General features: G+C 36.8%; 1 protein-coding gene across 3 annotated transcripts in view; it reads left to right on the forward strand.

The window, feature by feature from the left end:
• ATG5 (autophagy related 5) overlaps positions 1 to 17342 on the forward strand; it is a 68992-nt gene that overhangs the window by 16505 nt on the left and 35145 nt on the right. For all 3 annotated transcript variants that reach the window (XM_030448393.1, XM_030448394.1, XM_030448395.1), the window contains 2 exons: positions 3125 to 3287; positions 12396 to 12490. In XM_030448393.1, the coding sequence (XP_030304253.1) occupies positions 3125 to 3287; positions 12396 to 12490 (258 nt within the window). The remainder of the gene's footprint in view (positions 1 to 3124; positions 3288 to 12395; positions 12491 to 17342) is intronic.

The following is a 17342-nucleotide window of genomic DNA, read 5'->3' on the forward strand; positions in this document are numbered from 1 at the left end:
CCAAACTAAAGAGACCCAGCTCCCTCAGCCTTTCCTCATAAGGGAGATGTTCTACTCCCTTAATCATCTTAGTAGCTCTGCGCTGGACTCTTTCAAGCACTTCCCTGTCCTTCTTGAACTGAGGGGCCCAGAACTGGACACAATACTCCAGGTGCGGCCTCACCAATGCAGAATAGAGGGGGAGGAGAACCTCTCTTGACCTACTAACCACCCCCTTTCTAATGCACCCCAGGATGCCATTGGCCTTCTTGGCCACAAGGGCACATTGCTGGCTCATGGTCATCTTCTTGTCAACCAGGACCCCCAGGTCTCTTTCATCTACACTGCTCCCCTGTTGTTTGCATTGAAGAAATAGTTGACTGATTGTACTTCTAGTACATAATAAAATAATGTGCATCTCTGTCTCTAGTAAAATTGAAATACAGTTGCTGTAAACAAGTGTGGAGAGATGAGCTTGAACAGAGTTCTAAGGTCTGAGAATCATGAGAAGCTGTACTCTGGGAAATTGCTTTTGGTACCCATGTGTGGCTTTATGATAAGGAGTGGAATATCCCTTTCCATTAATCTCATCTCAGTATACTCTGGCATGCGTAGTGCTATTAATGTTCTCAGTGTGGTAACCTGCTCTCCAGGTTTTGGGTAGTATATAAGAGATAGTGAACCCCTGTGGAAATGGTGGCAACAGAGAAAACCTGGTGTGCCAGGGAAAAGGCTCATGTGTGCCCTCTGCTGAAGCCCTTACCAGCTGGTGCCTGCCTCCCCACCCATGACCTGATGTAGAAGAGGAGAGACTGCATCTGATCATGTAAAACATCAGCTGGTTTTCTCAGTTAAAAATCTGGTCAGGGGGAGTGAAAAGGGACCACTTTTCCATGTAGCATATGGATGAATTATGGAACTGTTAGCAGATGTGAAAGCCAGAAATCTAAATGAGTATTTTTCTAAAATCTTTTTTGAAAAAAAAAAGACCACTGATAGTAACTAAACACAAATACATGGATGCTCGCCCTGCCACTCTATGTGTTCCTTATGTTTTTTATTATGCCCTGTTATTAGTGTAATTTTCTCTAAATTTAGCTTAACACAACTAGACAGTCATTGTATAAACAGATGCTTCATGAACTAGAACTGATAGATAAATATGGGTGGAACAGAGTTATGAAACCATACTGTTGAATTTACCTGCAGTGGTTTTGAAATGGTTTTAGGTGAGAGGTCGTTTAGAGCTCTCCTGTCTATAGAGATGATGCCTACTTCTTTATGAACAAATTTATGCTGCAACTGCCTACTAGTATGTAAAATAATACCAGTACTACTTGGGAGCTTTCTAAGAAAACCAGAGTCAACCACTAGTAACTTTTATTTCAGAGATACACAACTTAGAGAGAGTGAAACACCACCAATAAGACTCTTTGAATTAAAACTGCTTATGGGATGTTAAAATTTTCTAGAAATCTCATAACTGTGTTTCAAGGGGTGGCAACCAGCTTGTTTACAGTTGTCTCTGTTCAGGGAACTGGAGAGTTACTTATATTCCATCACTTTTTCCTCAAGTAGAAAGGAGGCAAGTAGAATTAAAAATATAAAACAACCCAAAATAAAACATGGATGAATGTTCTATATATAATTATGTAATGTATTATTCTGTGCTTGAGTTTACAAATCAGTGGGCATGCCATTTTTTCTGCCAGTAGTCTCATGTAGGCAAAACTCAAGTGTTCTCCCACTCTCAAGTTTAGATTCTTCAGCTTCTACTCACAGTGCTATATAGAAAAATATCAGTGTTTCTCTTTTAAGTAAAAGAGTAGACAGCGCTGAGGTTGTAGGATTGTTTTCTGGTCTTCCACAGCATTATGCTTTAGAAGGTGGGAAAATGAATTGTGCCACAACATTTTACTAATCTGGCTAGATGCTTTCCATTAGCTTAATTGCTTTGGCCAGTTTTAAATATCTCCTTCCTACTCTGCAGCCCTCACTGTGCATGTTCACCAGAACACATCCCTAGGGAGTGACATTCCCTGTAATTTGAAATTTACTGGAAGAAAGTTTGCAAGGAGATGCTAAAAGAGATGCTCAAAGACAGTGCCTAGGTTCCTGTGTTACTTGACATTAGATACTTTCCACTGGTTTATCCTTTTTATTTTTGAGGGATGGACGTGTCTCACTTAGAATTCTTACATGGAAAGAACTTTTTTTGACCTTGAAGTATGCTATTTCTGATTGTTCAGTCCTTCTAGATTGGCTACCAAACTTAACTTTTCTTTTTTTTTATTTTTTTCAATTTAGGCAAGTAAGTTAAACTTCTAAAAGTATTTGACAGGGCTATACAGACATCAACTGGTGAGCAGCAATTCCAATAGTGTGTTCCATTCATCATGGACCCAGTTATAATGACACTCAGCTTTGTAGGGAAAGAAGGGAGCAAGGTCAACTCTAGAAGGAAAAATTTCTTTTCTCTGCTCTTTAATGTCTTTTTACTTGGCCATCCTAATATGAGAAACAAGCTTGAGTGCTGTCCTTAGGTTTCTAGTCAGCTCTATATTCATCATCCTAAGTGATAACAGTATTCCATTTGTAAGTTCAGGACCAAACTATGTATGCTTTGGTGAAAAAGATACTAGCAGTCTTCTCTTCCCTTCATACTCATGTTCTTAGAAGATACTCATTCTTTCCACAGTTTCCAGAGTCTGGGTTTGTTGTCATAATGAGGAGTCAGGATGCGAAATTGTATTATTTGATTTTCAGCTTTTTTTCAATAACCACAGAACTGAACATCTTCTTGAAAACATACCGAAACTCCTCATTTCCTTAATTTTGGATATAATACTCTAAATAGATTCACTGATGTATTTAAATGTACTTATTAAGTTGAGGTTGGGTGATGTAGAGTAATTTCTGATTCTGCAAAAAAATGTTCAACTTTTATTTTTCTAGAAATGTTTTTCACTCTAAAACTTTAATTTTCAGCAGAATGTGAGAATGGCTGCTATGTTCTTCCATAAGAAGAATATTCCAGTATAATTCTTTTGCATAAATATAAACCTCATTAAAATTATAGTTTATTCTTCCTTTCCAAGGTGTGTGATTATATTTATTTCTCTTCACCTATCTTTTATCTTTGTAGAATTTTCCAGAAAAGGATCTTCTGCACTGCCATTCTAAGGATGTGATTGAAGCTCATTTTATGGCTTGTATAAAAGAAGCAGATGCTTTAAAGCACAAAAGTCAAGTCATCAACGAGATGCAGAAGAAGGATCATAAGCAACTGTGGATGGGATTACAGAATGGTAAATACAGTGCATCAAGTGTTATCATTAATAATCATCAAGGTCTAGCATGCTAATAAATTCTTCAAATTTTAGTCATGGTACAGAATATAAAATGTTATGCAGAATTTTAGTTTAATGTCAGATTTTTTTTTTAAGCCACCATGTATGCTTATAAATAAAATTAAATTAAATGGGAAAATCTTTGAGTGCCAGAAGACTTGAGGCATGTTTACTTTAGACAGAGGGGTTCCAAATTTGTCTGGGGTGATGTTTATATTTAATGAGTACATGGCTTTTCTAATTTTTAATTGATTAGTGGTACAGTCTTTAATATGAAAGATATTTCTGTAATAATTTTGAAGGTTGAGTGCTTATTAGAAACTCTGTTTTTAAATTTTTCATTCGGTTGTGTGAGAATTAAAAAATTGAGGTATTGTGTTAGTTTGCCATTTGAGTGGTAAGATCTTGAGGGCTGTGGTACATACATGCCAAATTTATCAGGTAAGAAATTGGACTTTATCTGTTTAAATGCAAAGTACGAGTTGAGAGATTCTGTTTTGAGTAAATACTAGCAGTCAAACTGACTAATATATTATTTTTTGTGAATTAGAAGTAAATAAAGAGTTCTAGTCCACTCTAGGCCAGAATGGGTATCAAGACATGTTTCCTTAAAGGTAATGTGGCCTTAAAGGTCAATTTAAAATGCCATTTTAATAATTCTTTGAAATTAGTAATTTAATAATAATTTAATAATTCTTTGAAAAAAGTATTCTGCTGTAATAGTACTTATCTTGAAAGCAATTTAGTTTGAGAATTAAAATGCTGTGCCAGCATAAGTCTTTCTGTTTCAGCTTTATGGCAAAAATAAATTGTCACTTAGTCCCGTTGCTTAAATGTTCCCAGTAGCACACTTCACTTGCTCTTTTTATTAATGTTTATAAGATTAAAACTAGGAGACCTCTAACATGAGTTATGAGTATAATAATAGGAGTGTGACTACAGAGTGAAATAGTACAAATTAAGGTTCCTAACCAGTAATCACAGAACTTCGATACTCTTAACACTTTAGGTAAGAGAACTTATGTGCAGTATTTTCTTTCCTTGTTCATTTTAGGTGCTTTTCTTTTGTTTAATTATTTGTCTAAGAGTATCTTCAGTTACAAGGAAATCAGAGTTTCAGTGTTTTGCTTTATGATGTTAAGTACAGAGGTTGCCTAGCAGGCTGGTTACAAGAAGGTTTCACTGTATTTAATGAGCAATTGCACCTGTGGAATCTGACACCTATATGAGAAGTTTAAACAATCTTTTGAATACTTTCAAATGCTAATTTTAATTTCTCAGCTCTTCATAAAAGAGAAACAAGAAAAGCTTGTGAAACCAAGAAAACTCTTTTTAAGCATGTTTTATCTTTCAGTATGTTTTTATAGGCTTTCATTTGAGATGTAATAATTTTAAACCTCTTTGTGAAACAGAATGAATGACCACAAAAAAGAAAAGAAAGTAGCATTTGTGATAACTGCCTTGTAAGTAATGATGCATCTGCAGCCTTTTTATTTTTCTGTGAAACTTCAAACAATTTTCTTCAGTTCTTAAACATAAGTTTTATTTGTTCAGTAAGTGATAGCAATACTTACAGGATAAATATTAAACTTATTTGGAAAAAAATTTAATCTTGCTTCTTTGGAGAAATGTAACTAGCAATTACAAGTCAAATTTAGTATAAATGTTTCTGTTAAGAGGGAAGTCCTTGAACAGATAGTATGACAAACTTTTCAGTTTTAGGGGAAGAGCTGTAATAGTGAATTTGTGGCAAGATCATGTGCTGCTACCAGCTGGTAAACATTCATAACAACTTTTGCATCCTTCTTCCCACCGTTTCTGGTTTTGTTAATCTGCTACCAAATCAAGAAACTAAACATACTTGTTTACTTTGAATTTGCTTGTTCTTCAGACATCAGTTAGCCATTTTTTCTCCACAAGATATTTCTTAGCTATAATATTTCTTTGGGACAGGTACATCAGTGTTGTGCCAATTTTGACCAGAGTCATGGGTATCTGACTGACATCATCTGAGATCATGAGCATGCTTTGGTTGTTAAACAAATCTCTAATCTCAGCTGGATGTTTGGAACTTAAATTAGACAAATTCCTGAACAAGCCATTAGTTTTTAAATCACAAAAGACTTTTTTCTTCTTCCCTGTATTACTACCAAAATGGTTGTATCTTTCCATGTGCTATCAGAGATTTGGTGAACTGTGAAGATGGACTATATAGTTCTGTTGAGCTTTGGTAATGGGTACACTGGTTGAAAGGTAGTTAAAAAAATATTCATCACCTTTCTGTGCTGGTGGTTAAAAATTTCTGGAATTAGGTTTTCTTACAGTTAATGCCTTCTTATCCTGGAGTTGAGAGAGTGGCATACACCAGACACTGGGATGGAACTTGGGGGGTACAGTGTAGACAGATTCAAATATTTCTGCACAAAGTCAGCCCAGCTCTGTTCCAGTGCTGGGAGGGGGCAGGTTCAGAGAGACTGGACCTGCGGAATGGTTCAGATGCATCAGGGGAGGCCTTCCCGGGGATTTTTATTTTTTTTCTGTATGGTGTTTTTTTTGTTTGTTTGTTTGGGGTTTGGTGCTTTTTTTTCTGGCAATAGATTGTGACCTGTATTTCAGTATTAATTCTGTAGTGCTTACTGACTGTTTACCCAGTGATCCACACGCATAGGTGTGCAGTATTACAATTCTGAACTGTCATCCCACCAAAACTGGAGGAGAGAAGCCCCATGGCTTGAGATAGAAACTGGTTCAATGCAAACACCAACATAAAGTATATGAACACATATTCATCCTAGTCCTTGAGAATAGCAGGGGTAAGAGGAAAGCCAAGAGGGAGAAGCCCCAGGAAAGGGATCCCCCCACTCTCAGCAGCCTCCCCCTTTATAATGAGCATGATGTAAATGGTGTGGGACACCCCTGTTACTCACCTTGGGGCAGCTGCCCTGACTTAATCTTCCAGCTGACTCGGGGCTACCAGTGGCCTGCCCTCCATGGCTGGCCTGGCATCCTGTCCCAGTGAAAACAGGGCCCCATTAAAAGAAAACAGGCCTTTTTGGATCCAATAGATAATCTGAAGAGTGAACCAGTGCTTTGTCGTGCAGTTTTAAAAATGTCCTGTTAACCTGCAAAGTATAAGCAATATGGGTTTTTTTCTTTATCTTCAGAACACTGCTTTTCTATAAAAGCTAATAGATAAATTGCAGCATAAAGGTCATTGTGTTAAGCATACTGATCTCAAACCTCACTGTACAGTATTAGGGGAGGCATCCCCCTTTTTTCCTGAATTGCACCCATAACTTAATTTATTGTGTGGCTTATGAGTGACTATTTTTTTGAACTAGAATTTACAACTAAATATATTTCAGGTTTCTCCTAACTGTTCTTTAGGTGTAAATACTGCTGTTGGAAGTTTTTTATAGGGGATATAGGCAAGCAGAGTTGAATTGATTTTATCCATTTACATGGTAATAGTACTAAAAAGGGAGTGACAGCTCTAGGTAGCCAACCCTGAGGCCCATACCAGTGTATCTGACTATTTTAGTACTTGAGCTATTGTGGTGATTCCATGTCTTCCTTAGCATGCACAGGCCAAGTAAAGCCTACTTGTTTTTCAGTTTAAAATTTTGCAATTTCTGCTGCTTGCCCTTGCTGTTATAGAGTATCTTGTCAGGTATATGCGAATTTGGAGGGTAAGATATAACAGGTATCACAAGCTATCTACACAGTGACTGTAGTGTAATTACAGAGACAGAAGTTGTATCTAATACCTGCTTTCCACTATCTGAAAGGAAGGCTTGTAGAGCAGGTGGAGTCAGCCTCCTCTCAGTCATACCTCTATTGACACTGAAATTGGGCAATTTCTGAAGAAAATGGTTACAAACTGTGGCAGGAAAAATCTGATGGGATACTGCAGTGGGGGTGCGTGTGGAAGTGTTTGAATGGAAACCTGTGGAAATGGTCAAAATTTGAGTAGCCAAGGCCTTCAGCAAACTTACTTAACTTTGGGTAGGCAGCTATTTTTTGAGCAGGAGCTTCTATTCCATACCTTACACCCCCCTCACCCCCTCCAAGGCACTTTTAATCTAAAGTTTGTCTGTGGTTCTGATACATCAGGTGGAGAATCTTTGGTCTCTTCATTAATGGTATGGTTGGTTCTACCCAAGAACTTGGGCATCATTCCTATGGTTCATGTGGTTATTAATAGTGGCTATTATTAATAGCCACTGAGAACAGCAAAAGTTTAGTGTTTTTTGAACTTGATTGGACACATTTTTTATGCACACTGCAGATTAGTACTGCTTGTATAATGCTAGAGACACAACTCTATTCCAAGCATTTTTTTTTTTCATTTATACAACTACATGGCTTTAAGAAGAATCCTCTAATAGTTCAGAGAAAAAAAATCATGCATATGTGCTACCCTGAGGGTTGTTGTATCTATTTGTTCACTTTTTGATTTCTTTTTAGAAAGGTACTGGAAGATAAAACTAATTAGCATATCTTTGTTTAAATTTAAAGAAAAAAATTTCCCTTGTTTTTTGCGTTAATTCTTTCTGTTGTCTGAACTTTCTTCACAGTCTTCTTGAAATATATCCAGTTCGGGAGTCATTCCTCTTAATAGCAGTTGCATGGTTTCCTTGTTATTAAGATATTTCTGTTGATAAGTTTAAAGATTAGGGCAGGTCTTCTTTTCCCCACTGTTCTACAGTGGCAACTCCTTTTTAAGTGGTCATATGCTGTGACCACTGTGTGTCTTACTGCAAGTTCCATGTAATTCCTTATTCTATGATAATTGACCATATTTTTTATGTATGTTGATTTTAAGATATGCTGCGTTGAAATGTGTGTGCAGTGCCCTTTACCCTCTGGGTGATCTGCCCTGGTTACTTTTTGTAGTCAGGTGGGTGGAAGAGATGTATCTAAAATCAAGATCCATGCAAAATTTCAAGCTGCTTGAAGCGTGACAGCACTTGAGATTCAGAGAATGACTGTAAGGTGATAGCACAAATGGAAACAGTTCTGGTTGTCTGAAGAGCATTGCCCCCAGATCTCAGCCTGAGAAAAAGGTGCAGGCTTGAAAATTTCAGCCTGGACTAATCCTTAGTTAGCACTATGTAATATTAGAAGTTTCAGGAGTTACTATCTATTAACAAAAAGCTTAAGCTATGGCTGGGGTTACTAGCAACTTTCTAGTGTAAGAGTAATAAATTTGCATTAATTTCAGTGATTGCTAAAGGATCTCCTTAGAGGAAGAAGTTAGAATTCTCAAAGTGTTTCCTCCTAACGATCTGTTTTAGAGTATTTTAAAAGACACTTTAAAAACATGAACAATTTCAGCTATAGATTTCTGAACATGAAATGCATTATGTGGCATGCTCTGTTTGTTTATTTATATTTGTGGCTTAATTTGTTGCTTAATTTTTGTACCATTTTTATGGATAACATTAAGTCCATGTAATTTTGCCAACTCTTACTAATTCTTTATAGATAAATATGTATTTTTAAAGCTGTTTTTAGATTATCTGCATATCTGTAGTAATGAAAGCTAATAATGTTTCTATGGCATTTGGGCATTAAGTGACTGCATTTCTAATCACTGAGTATTTATAAGTGACTTATCTGATAGATTTTTCAATTGGATCTTCTCCATTATTTGTTAAATTCCTGACCTTTGATGTAAAATAAAGGGAGAAAAGTTTTTATAATTCAGTTTGGGCAAAGTTGTGTAGTAATTATATATACTATCACTTACATACTGTCATTATTCTCCCTTCTGTTCAAATCTTATTGCTCTTAAGTTAAATATTGATGCTCAGATATGAGCTGCCCCTTGCAAGCACTGGTTTCACTAATACAGAAACTCTGTAACACATCCGCCAAACACTTTCTTAAAAACAGATGTCTTGTGAAAAACAAAAGTAATCAGATTTGACTGTTACAGGAGTTTAGGTATCATGTAGACTACATAAGATTTTCACCAGGGAGGGAGATGAGTGTTTAAGGTGCTTTTGCTGATAGGTTCAGAACTCCTCCTTGTTTACCAGCTTGATGAAAACTCAGTTTTGTTTGTCAGTCTGGCCAGCACCTTCTGTCTTTAAGTCCTGTCTAGCCAAAGCACTAATTAGTTCTTATAGCTTGTCACAGCATTAATAGCTTCCTTAAGTCTTTTCTGCATAAACAGGAGGTTCTGACACACAAAAATGGGAGAATGATGAATTATTTTGCTTATATTTTCAAGTGAGGTAATGGTCCTGATGCAACAGAGTTTTTGGAAGGTGTTGGCTTTTTTGTTTGTTTTAAGGTTTGAGTCTTAAGGGTTCTGCAAAAGCAGTTATTTTTGGATTTTGTATTTTGGAGCTTTAGGATTTTGGCATTCAGCCAATGCTCCTGATGCTAATAAAAGCTGTTGCCAGGTAGTACATAGCAGTGTGCAAACAGGATAGTCTTTTCCTACTGCTTGCTTTAAAAATTTGCATTAATTTTCTTCCACCCAACCCAGTTTCCTGTAGTAAAAATATTGTATCCGTGGAAAACTTTTTGGAGGGGAGAAATCTAGGATTGTGATGGTGAATTAGCTTAGATGTCTTCACTGTGTGTACAGCCCTGTCTGGAGATGTGTCTTCAGATGTCTGACTCCATTATGTCTGGCTGATTTACTAGAAAGTTTTTCATTCCCCAGGATATGAGGTGGATTCACAGAACATACTTGATTGCAAAATGCAGGAAGTTTGTCATCCAACTGTTGCATATTTATTGCTGTTGTATTTAGAAACTACAGAAGCAATTATTGATTTAAACATCTTGATAAAACAAGTTTGTTTTGTGCTTTGTCTGAGTGTTCAGACAGTAATCAAAGAAGTATGAAATTGTTAATTTGTCTGCCTTAAATAAGATTACTTACATGATTTCTGTGAGATGAGGAAGCTGGAATGAAGAACAGAAGTAAGTTAACTGTATATTACTGCAGCTTAAATTTTTTGTCCTTCAAAGACTCACCTTTTTGCCTAAAAAGGCACACGGTGAAATATACTTAAGTTCCATCTGTAAGTCTGTTTATTACTTGTTCAAAATTTCTTGTTCTTCTAATCCAAAAGATATGATGGTCATCTCGATAGACTTTTGAAGGCATCAAGCTGTTTATGCAATTTGCCTGGTTACAAGCATTAAATAAGTATATGAAATTAATGTTTGTTTTGGTTTTGTCCAGGTAGGATGTCTCCAAATATGTAGTTTCCTTTAATTAAGAGTCTGTTGAAGCTCACTAGCTTAAGCAGGTCTTGCTTGTTTTGTTTTGTGTGTCACCATAATATGTGTATCAGCAAAGTCTTATCAAGTGAATTTATAATAGAAGTGGTAGTTGGAGTATAAATCGATTAATGCCTAGTGTAGGATGCGTGTCCACACAATCTGTAGTAAAAGCTGTAAGATTTTCTCAACACTGCCTCCCAAGGATTAGGGAAGCATGCTAAATCTTCACCTTCCCACTGTCAGAGTTCCTGAGGAGGATGCAATCCTTTGTGTCAGATGCTGTTAAATGTAAACCTCTGACCCTGTTAGGCTGGGGCTCTCAAATGCAGGCTTGCTTGGGTGCAGTCATCTCCAGTGGGTCCTCAGTGTCACTGCCACTTGCTGATCTTCCCAGACAGTGAGCTATGGGGTAGCACCCTGCTCTGGGGTAGCACCCTGTGTCCAGGAAGCTCCCCATCTCTGGCAGGTATCTGTGTGGTGCTGCTGACTGCAGCTCAGGTAAGTGCTTGTCAAGAGGCACTTGCTGCTAATCAGGAGACACGGGTGTGGAAGTACTTTCTGAGATAAGTATTGGGAAGTGCTCTTACAGAATACTTGGTATGGGATTGTTTATGACTTCTTGGACGTTCCTGCCTTGTGTCATGTTCAGTAAGGGAGAGCAATGTGTTATAAGCACTACAGTATGTATTAACTACATACTAATATGTATTCATCTTCTAGCACACTGACAGGAATCTGTGCTGTATGCTGGAGTGAAACAAATTTCAGGCTTTTAATTTGCTGCATTTGTTTTAAGTGTTACCAGAAGTTTTGGAAGCAGGAAGAGCCTTTGCTCAGTGAAGAGGTTTCTGAATTTTATGTTGCTTCAGGGGGACTCAATTCTGTAACAGTTATACCACCAGGATTCTTTAGACCCAGTTGAACATTGTGTGTTACTTCTGAGGAAACATCTGCTGTGTTTGATGTCTTAGAGAATTAGGGCCTATAAGGAAATTTATCTCTTACACTTCCCCTTCTGAAGCTCCTTCTACAGTAAGGCTAGCAGCAGCTTTATCCATCTTAGCTCTTCAAGTTCCTTTCTATCACTTTTGGTATTGATTGTTTGCTTGATTTGAGTTATTGATTTGCAAGTATAAAAACCTTTACTCCTCTAGACCTATACTGTCCCTAATACATTTTAAGCACAATAAACAATTCAATTCTTGTACTGTGTCAACACAGTGTGCTTCCTCAGGCTACTTGACTGAACCTAGTTACTTGAATAATATCAACTGAAATGTATTTGAAACAAGCTTTTGTTTTCAGGTTGTGTCATAAAATCAACAGTATCTATTCAGATTATATAATAAACTGTTGCAGATTATTTTAAGATTTCCATAACTGAATGTAAACCCCTCAAAGGTTTTCTACTGCTTCTGTTTCTCAGCACTTGGTACCTGTTGTTCTGTGTTTCTATTGAACTGTTAAACAGTGTGGACCAGTAGCAGCAGGGAGTGGAGAAATGGGCTGTTAATTAAGGTAATGAAATCTGTAATTTGTGGCCCAATATTTCTCTAACAGTGGGAGATAAGATATGAATTCAAGTTGCTTTCTCTTTCAGTTCATTAAGCTGCCACATCCCTGTTTCCATAGGAGAATGCAGATGACTTACCTTTGGCTTCAAGCTAAATAGGGAAGAGAAACATGGGGAAAATAATTTCATACAGGTCAAACTTCTGTAAGAAAAGTTTGTATGTTGTTCTAGTTGTCTCATTTACTAGCTGAAAAAGAATATTTGTGGTTATTATTATTAAAAAAATCTAATTCTTCCTTCCACAGATAAATTTGAGCAGTTTTGGGCAATAAATCGAAAACTCATGGAGTATCCTCCAGAAGATAGTGGATTTCGATACATCCCATTTAGAATTTATCAGGTAGGAGACATGAAATAAACACTTCAACAAAACTCCATTGAGATGTCATATAATCTGTTTTCAGAATTCTATGTTCCTTTTTCTAACATTATGTTAGAACTTTATATGCTTGTTTCTGCCGGACCCTTGAGTTCTATCAACTAACAAAGACAAAATTTATTCAAATAGGTAATTGCCATTTGTTATGTTGTATGTTATGCTTGACATTGTTCTAAGGCTGGTATAGATCATGTTTGTGGTTGTCTTTTGTGTTTTAATGAATTATCTTTTTCTAAAAAAATAACTGTTAACTGTGAAGACTGTTTTGGATGCAAAATGCCCTCTGAAAGTCAAACATTTCAGCAGCAACAATTTTCCATCAGCCACAGTGTAGGCTTCTTTTCTTTTTGGCATTATAAGGTGAAAAAAATGGCATAGGTCTTGTATGTACCTTTCTCTTCCAATTCTACACTATACAAGCCAACATTAGCTTTGAATATTGTTCTTTTTTAGTACACAAGTGCTCTGTTTTTCTCAGGAGTTTATTTGAAGACATATTTGTTGGAATCCTTACAATTTTTGAAGTCCCTTTAGTCACAATGAAGTTTCAAATTATGGTTAAAAGCTTATACAGAATTAGTATAGCCTCTTCATAAATTAAACCATTCATCTCTGTTTCATCTTTTTAAATTTTGCACCTGTAGCTCTAAAAAAAAACAAAACAACTTTATTCATTGTACTGAATAGTCCACTAGTACTTTATAATAGCTTTGAGTGACCATACAGATCTATACAGTCTTGCAATGGGACTGAAGTAACTTTTAATGTTAGATATAAGGCATTTACCGTCATAGTGAAACCTTAGATTGAGAACGGAAGTCAATTATTTTGGCAGAGATCATAGCAGGTGGCAAGGCTTGTATAAGTATCAGAAAGTATGTATCAGGAAAAGTAGTTCACTCACAGCATTTTGTTTGGTTGGTGACTTAAGTTGTTTTTTCTCTGATAGGTGGAAGGGGGGTTTAAGTCTTTTCATAGAAGTCATCTAGATAAGTTTGCAACAACAGAGGTTTTGCAGTCTGAATAAGGTACAGACCTTTAAGCCACGAGGGAGGTTTTCTGTGATACCATGTGATTTCATGCTAGTAAAATGTTTTTTAAAAAGAAAAATAATCTAATCCAGTAGTATCTATGCCTTTAGCCAGTAGTGCTTGTCTTGATTCTCATTATCTTTTCAACTGGAAACCCTTCCTTGGTGTAGTTCAAACCCAAAATATCTAACTAAGAATAGAAGACAAAATACAAATAAAGGTGATGCTGAGACAGCCTTTGAGAAGGTTGGTGTATATTATTTTCAGTAATGCTGCTCTTAGTATTCTAAATATTTTCAGAAATGTTCCTCTTTTTTAAAAAAAGTGGATGCATGTGTTCTGGATTTTGAGTTTGGTTGGTACACTGTTTATACTACTCATCACAGAAATTAATGGATTTAAAGGAACTTTCAGAAACTGTAAGCTAGAGTTAGATTATAATTTGGTTTCAAGTAAAGAGTTTGTTCCTTGAGTTCTAACATAATTTTACAGTAGTGACAGACTGACATATGCTGAAGTTACTGAATCAAAAGCCACCTTAAGACATATTTAACTCCCACCCCAATTGCATCTAGTTTCCATTAATGCTGGTAGAAGTCCAGCTTTGTATTCTAATCAGCTGCTTGCATATCCCCCCATAAATACCTGAAAGCCAGTGTAGCTTGTGTTTGTGTAACAGTGGACATTTATTCCCTATATCATTTCATGTAGTGTTTTTGTAGATACTTAAAGATATACAGGTGGATGGCAGGAAATTACTAGGCTTTGCCTTCTGTCTCCCTATCTTCCATTACCCCAAAATTATTAGAAGGAAATTCCGTGAAGGGATCTGCTTAGATTGTGTTTTGGCAGTATGAGGTGGATGAGTTTGCTTTCCTTCAAAGAAATGTAGGAGGTTATTATTTCAACTAAAAAAAGTCAGCAACAATTAAATGTGACTGGGAAAAGTTGCTGCAGAAGTAATGCATATGCAGTAAAGCAGTCTGACATGCCTTACTCTGATATTTCCAAAACTCAAAGACTCTTTCAGCTGTAAAGCTTGTTTTACTATAATACATTTCTAAAGAATAATATGAATCATACCTGGTGTGCTATCCAAAACTGATGGTGTGCAGGGTAGAAGGAGATGGCAAAAAATATGAATATTGTACTTGGGGTAAGTCAGAACTAAACTAACCACAGGTAATTTTTAAAGCACTTGTTCAGCACCTCTTCTTTTAAGTATAATTGCTAAGATTGGACCAGAAGGCTGGCATCTACTATGAAGAAAAAGACTGATTATCACTAAGGATCAACTCATTTGCAGCTTCGAAAGTTAACTAAGAGAGATTGGAGATTTAATTACCACCTGTCATAGTTCCACACAACACAGTTTAGACTTGCACCAGGTGAACCTTTGAATAGGTTGAAACTTCCTCTACTGGAGATGATTTCAAAGTAGGATGGTGTTTTTGTGATACTTTTACCTACTTGCGCACAAAAATTTAGAGTGCCCTACTTCATCATTTCAGAGATACGTGCTGTTGTGTCGTCAGCTGACAGTTGCAAAAAAGCTCTTGTCTGATAGTACTGTTGAATACAGTGGTTTTTTCACTTGTTATTTAATAGCGGGACAGAAAATTATAATAATGTTTTGAGTAAATAACGCATTTATAAGTGTTAGTTTTCTTGTAGTGTACTCGAGCAAGTCTGGCTTGAGGAATTTTTCCTCATGTTTGAGATCAGCTGGTTTTGCACTTTCTAATTGAGCAAACTATATGGCTTATAGATGGCAGGAAGTTTTCGTAAGTCTTTGGCTCCAGGCACTGTGATGGGGCATATTAGTCAGGCTCCAGAGAGGAGTCTCTGCATGCTGATAGAGACTACCCTGATGAACCACTGTCTGCTGTCTTACACTGCAGATGAGAGGACTCTTAAGTCTCAGTTGTTGTACACTTAGTTTGTACTCCTCCCTGAGTTTTGGTATCTTTCTCTCCTTATGTCACGCTCACCCGCTTGGCTCTTGCTCTCTACCTGCCAGTTTTCCTTCTTTCCTCTGGAGTCTGCCATATGAGTATATAGAATTTAAAACTGAAAATAGGATTTAAATTTTGAGCATAAAGTCATAAAAGTATGTGAAAGAAAATACATTAAAACTGTTTGTGACAAGTAATTCCGAGCTTTTCTAGAGTCATTCTTGGTTTAAGACAGACTGGCTGTTGTGTGTTTGCTAGCCCAAAAAGCGATGATCTGAGATGGTGTTTGTTTGCTTGTTCCTTTGTATGGCTACTGGGCCATGCCGTGGTACTGGAATGAGCATTTCATTTGCCTCTGTTTCCTAAGGGTTTTGATTAGGTTATGAATTTTATTGCCTACTTGCATAGAAGACCAAAGCTTTAAACAGAGTTTTTCCTAAGTCCCTTAAGATGTTGTGGTTAAATCCTGCAGTCATAAGTTGTTATGATGATTATCTGCAGAGTAATGTGAGTGAAATTCTCCATATACAATAATATACTGGTTAAATCCAACATTTTGCTCTTTCTGTTAGAGATGTAGTACCAAGATGTCTAAATAGATTTAAATGTCTACCACGACCTAAAAATGGCAAACTCTAAAAACAGCAAAGTGGGACAGGGAAATGAAATATTCTAAGACATTAATATCTGGCTAAGTAAATGAATCAGAAGTCCAAGCATGGCTCTTTCCCAATCATTGTAATATCATTTTATTCAAGTTTCTACATTAATTGGCATAGCTCAAATAATCAATTGGAAAACTCATTATAAGAATGCAAGTCAGCATCACAATTTAGCCCATGTTATGGCAACTACTCAAAAACTGATCATAAAAGATTGTTTGGAAATATACAGGGTCCACCTGTAAAGTTTTCAAGTAATAATGAATCCATACTTTTATGCTAGTAGGTAATTAAAATCTTTGTTTTGGATTAAAAGCCTCCATTGCATTTCAAGGACTGGACTTCAAATCCAGTTTTGGGATTTTTTGTCTTGCAGCACTTTAAAGTCATGTGGATTTCTAACCTCCAAGTTCACTTGAAGAGTTATTGCAGCATCTCCAGTTTTCTTTGGTAAACGGAGTCAACTGAGCTATTTAAGCCCCTTCTCAGGAGGCTTACTTACCATTGCTGAAGTTGGTTTTTTTCAGTTATCTTTTCAAATACTAACTGATACTTTGGTAGTCTTCAAGATCAGCATTTCATAGAATCATAGAATCATAGGGGTTGGAAGGGACCTCGAAAGATCATCTAGTCCAACCCCCCCTGCCAGAGCAGGGCCACCTAGAGTACCTCGCATAGGAACGTGTCCAAGCGGGTTTTGAATGTCTCCAGTGAAGGAGACTCCACGACCCCCCTGGGCAGCCTGTTCCAGGGCTCTGTCACCCTTACAGTAAAAAAATTTTTCCGGATATTCAACTTGAACCTCCTGTGCTCCAATTTACACCCATTACCCCTTGTCCTGTCACTGGTCACCACTGAGAAGAGCCTAACTCCATCTCCTTGACACTCACCCCTTACATATTTGAAAACATTGATGAGGTCACCCCTCAGTCTCCTTTTCTCCAGACTAAAGAGACCCAGCTCCCTCAGCCTTTCCTCATAAGGGAGACCTAGAGGTCAAAAGTGAAGTTTTTTTCAAATCAGCATTTTAAATAAAAAAATACTTAAAACACTGGTGGGATAGAGGTGAATCTAGCTACTACCTGAAACTGCGGATCTGGAAACTTTTATGAAAGAAATTTGAAATGCAGTGACTTTTTAAGGAGAATTTGAAATTAAGTGCTGT

This window comes from Calypte anna, chromosome 3 (assembly GCF_003957555.1).
Source record: "Calypte anna isolate BGI_N300 chromosome 3, bCalAnn1_v1.p, whole genome shotgun sequence".
Classification (NCBI taxonomy): domain Eukaryota; kingdom Metazoa; phylum Chordata; class Aves; order Apodiformes; family Trochilidae; genus Calypte; species Calypte anna.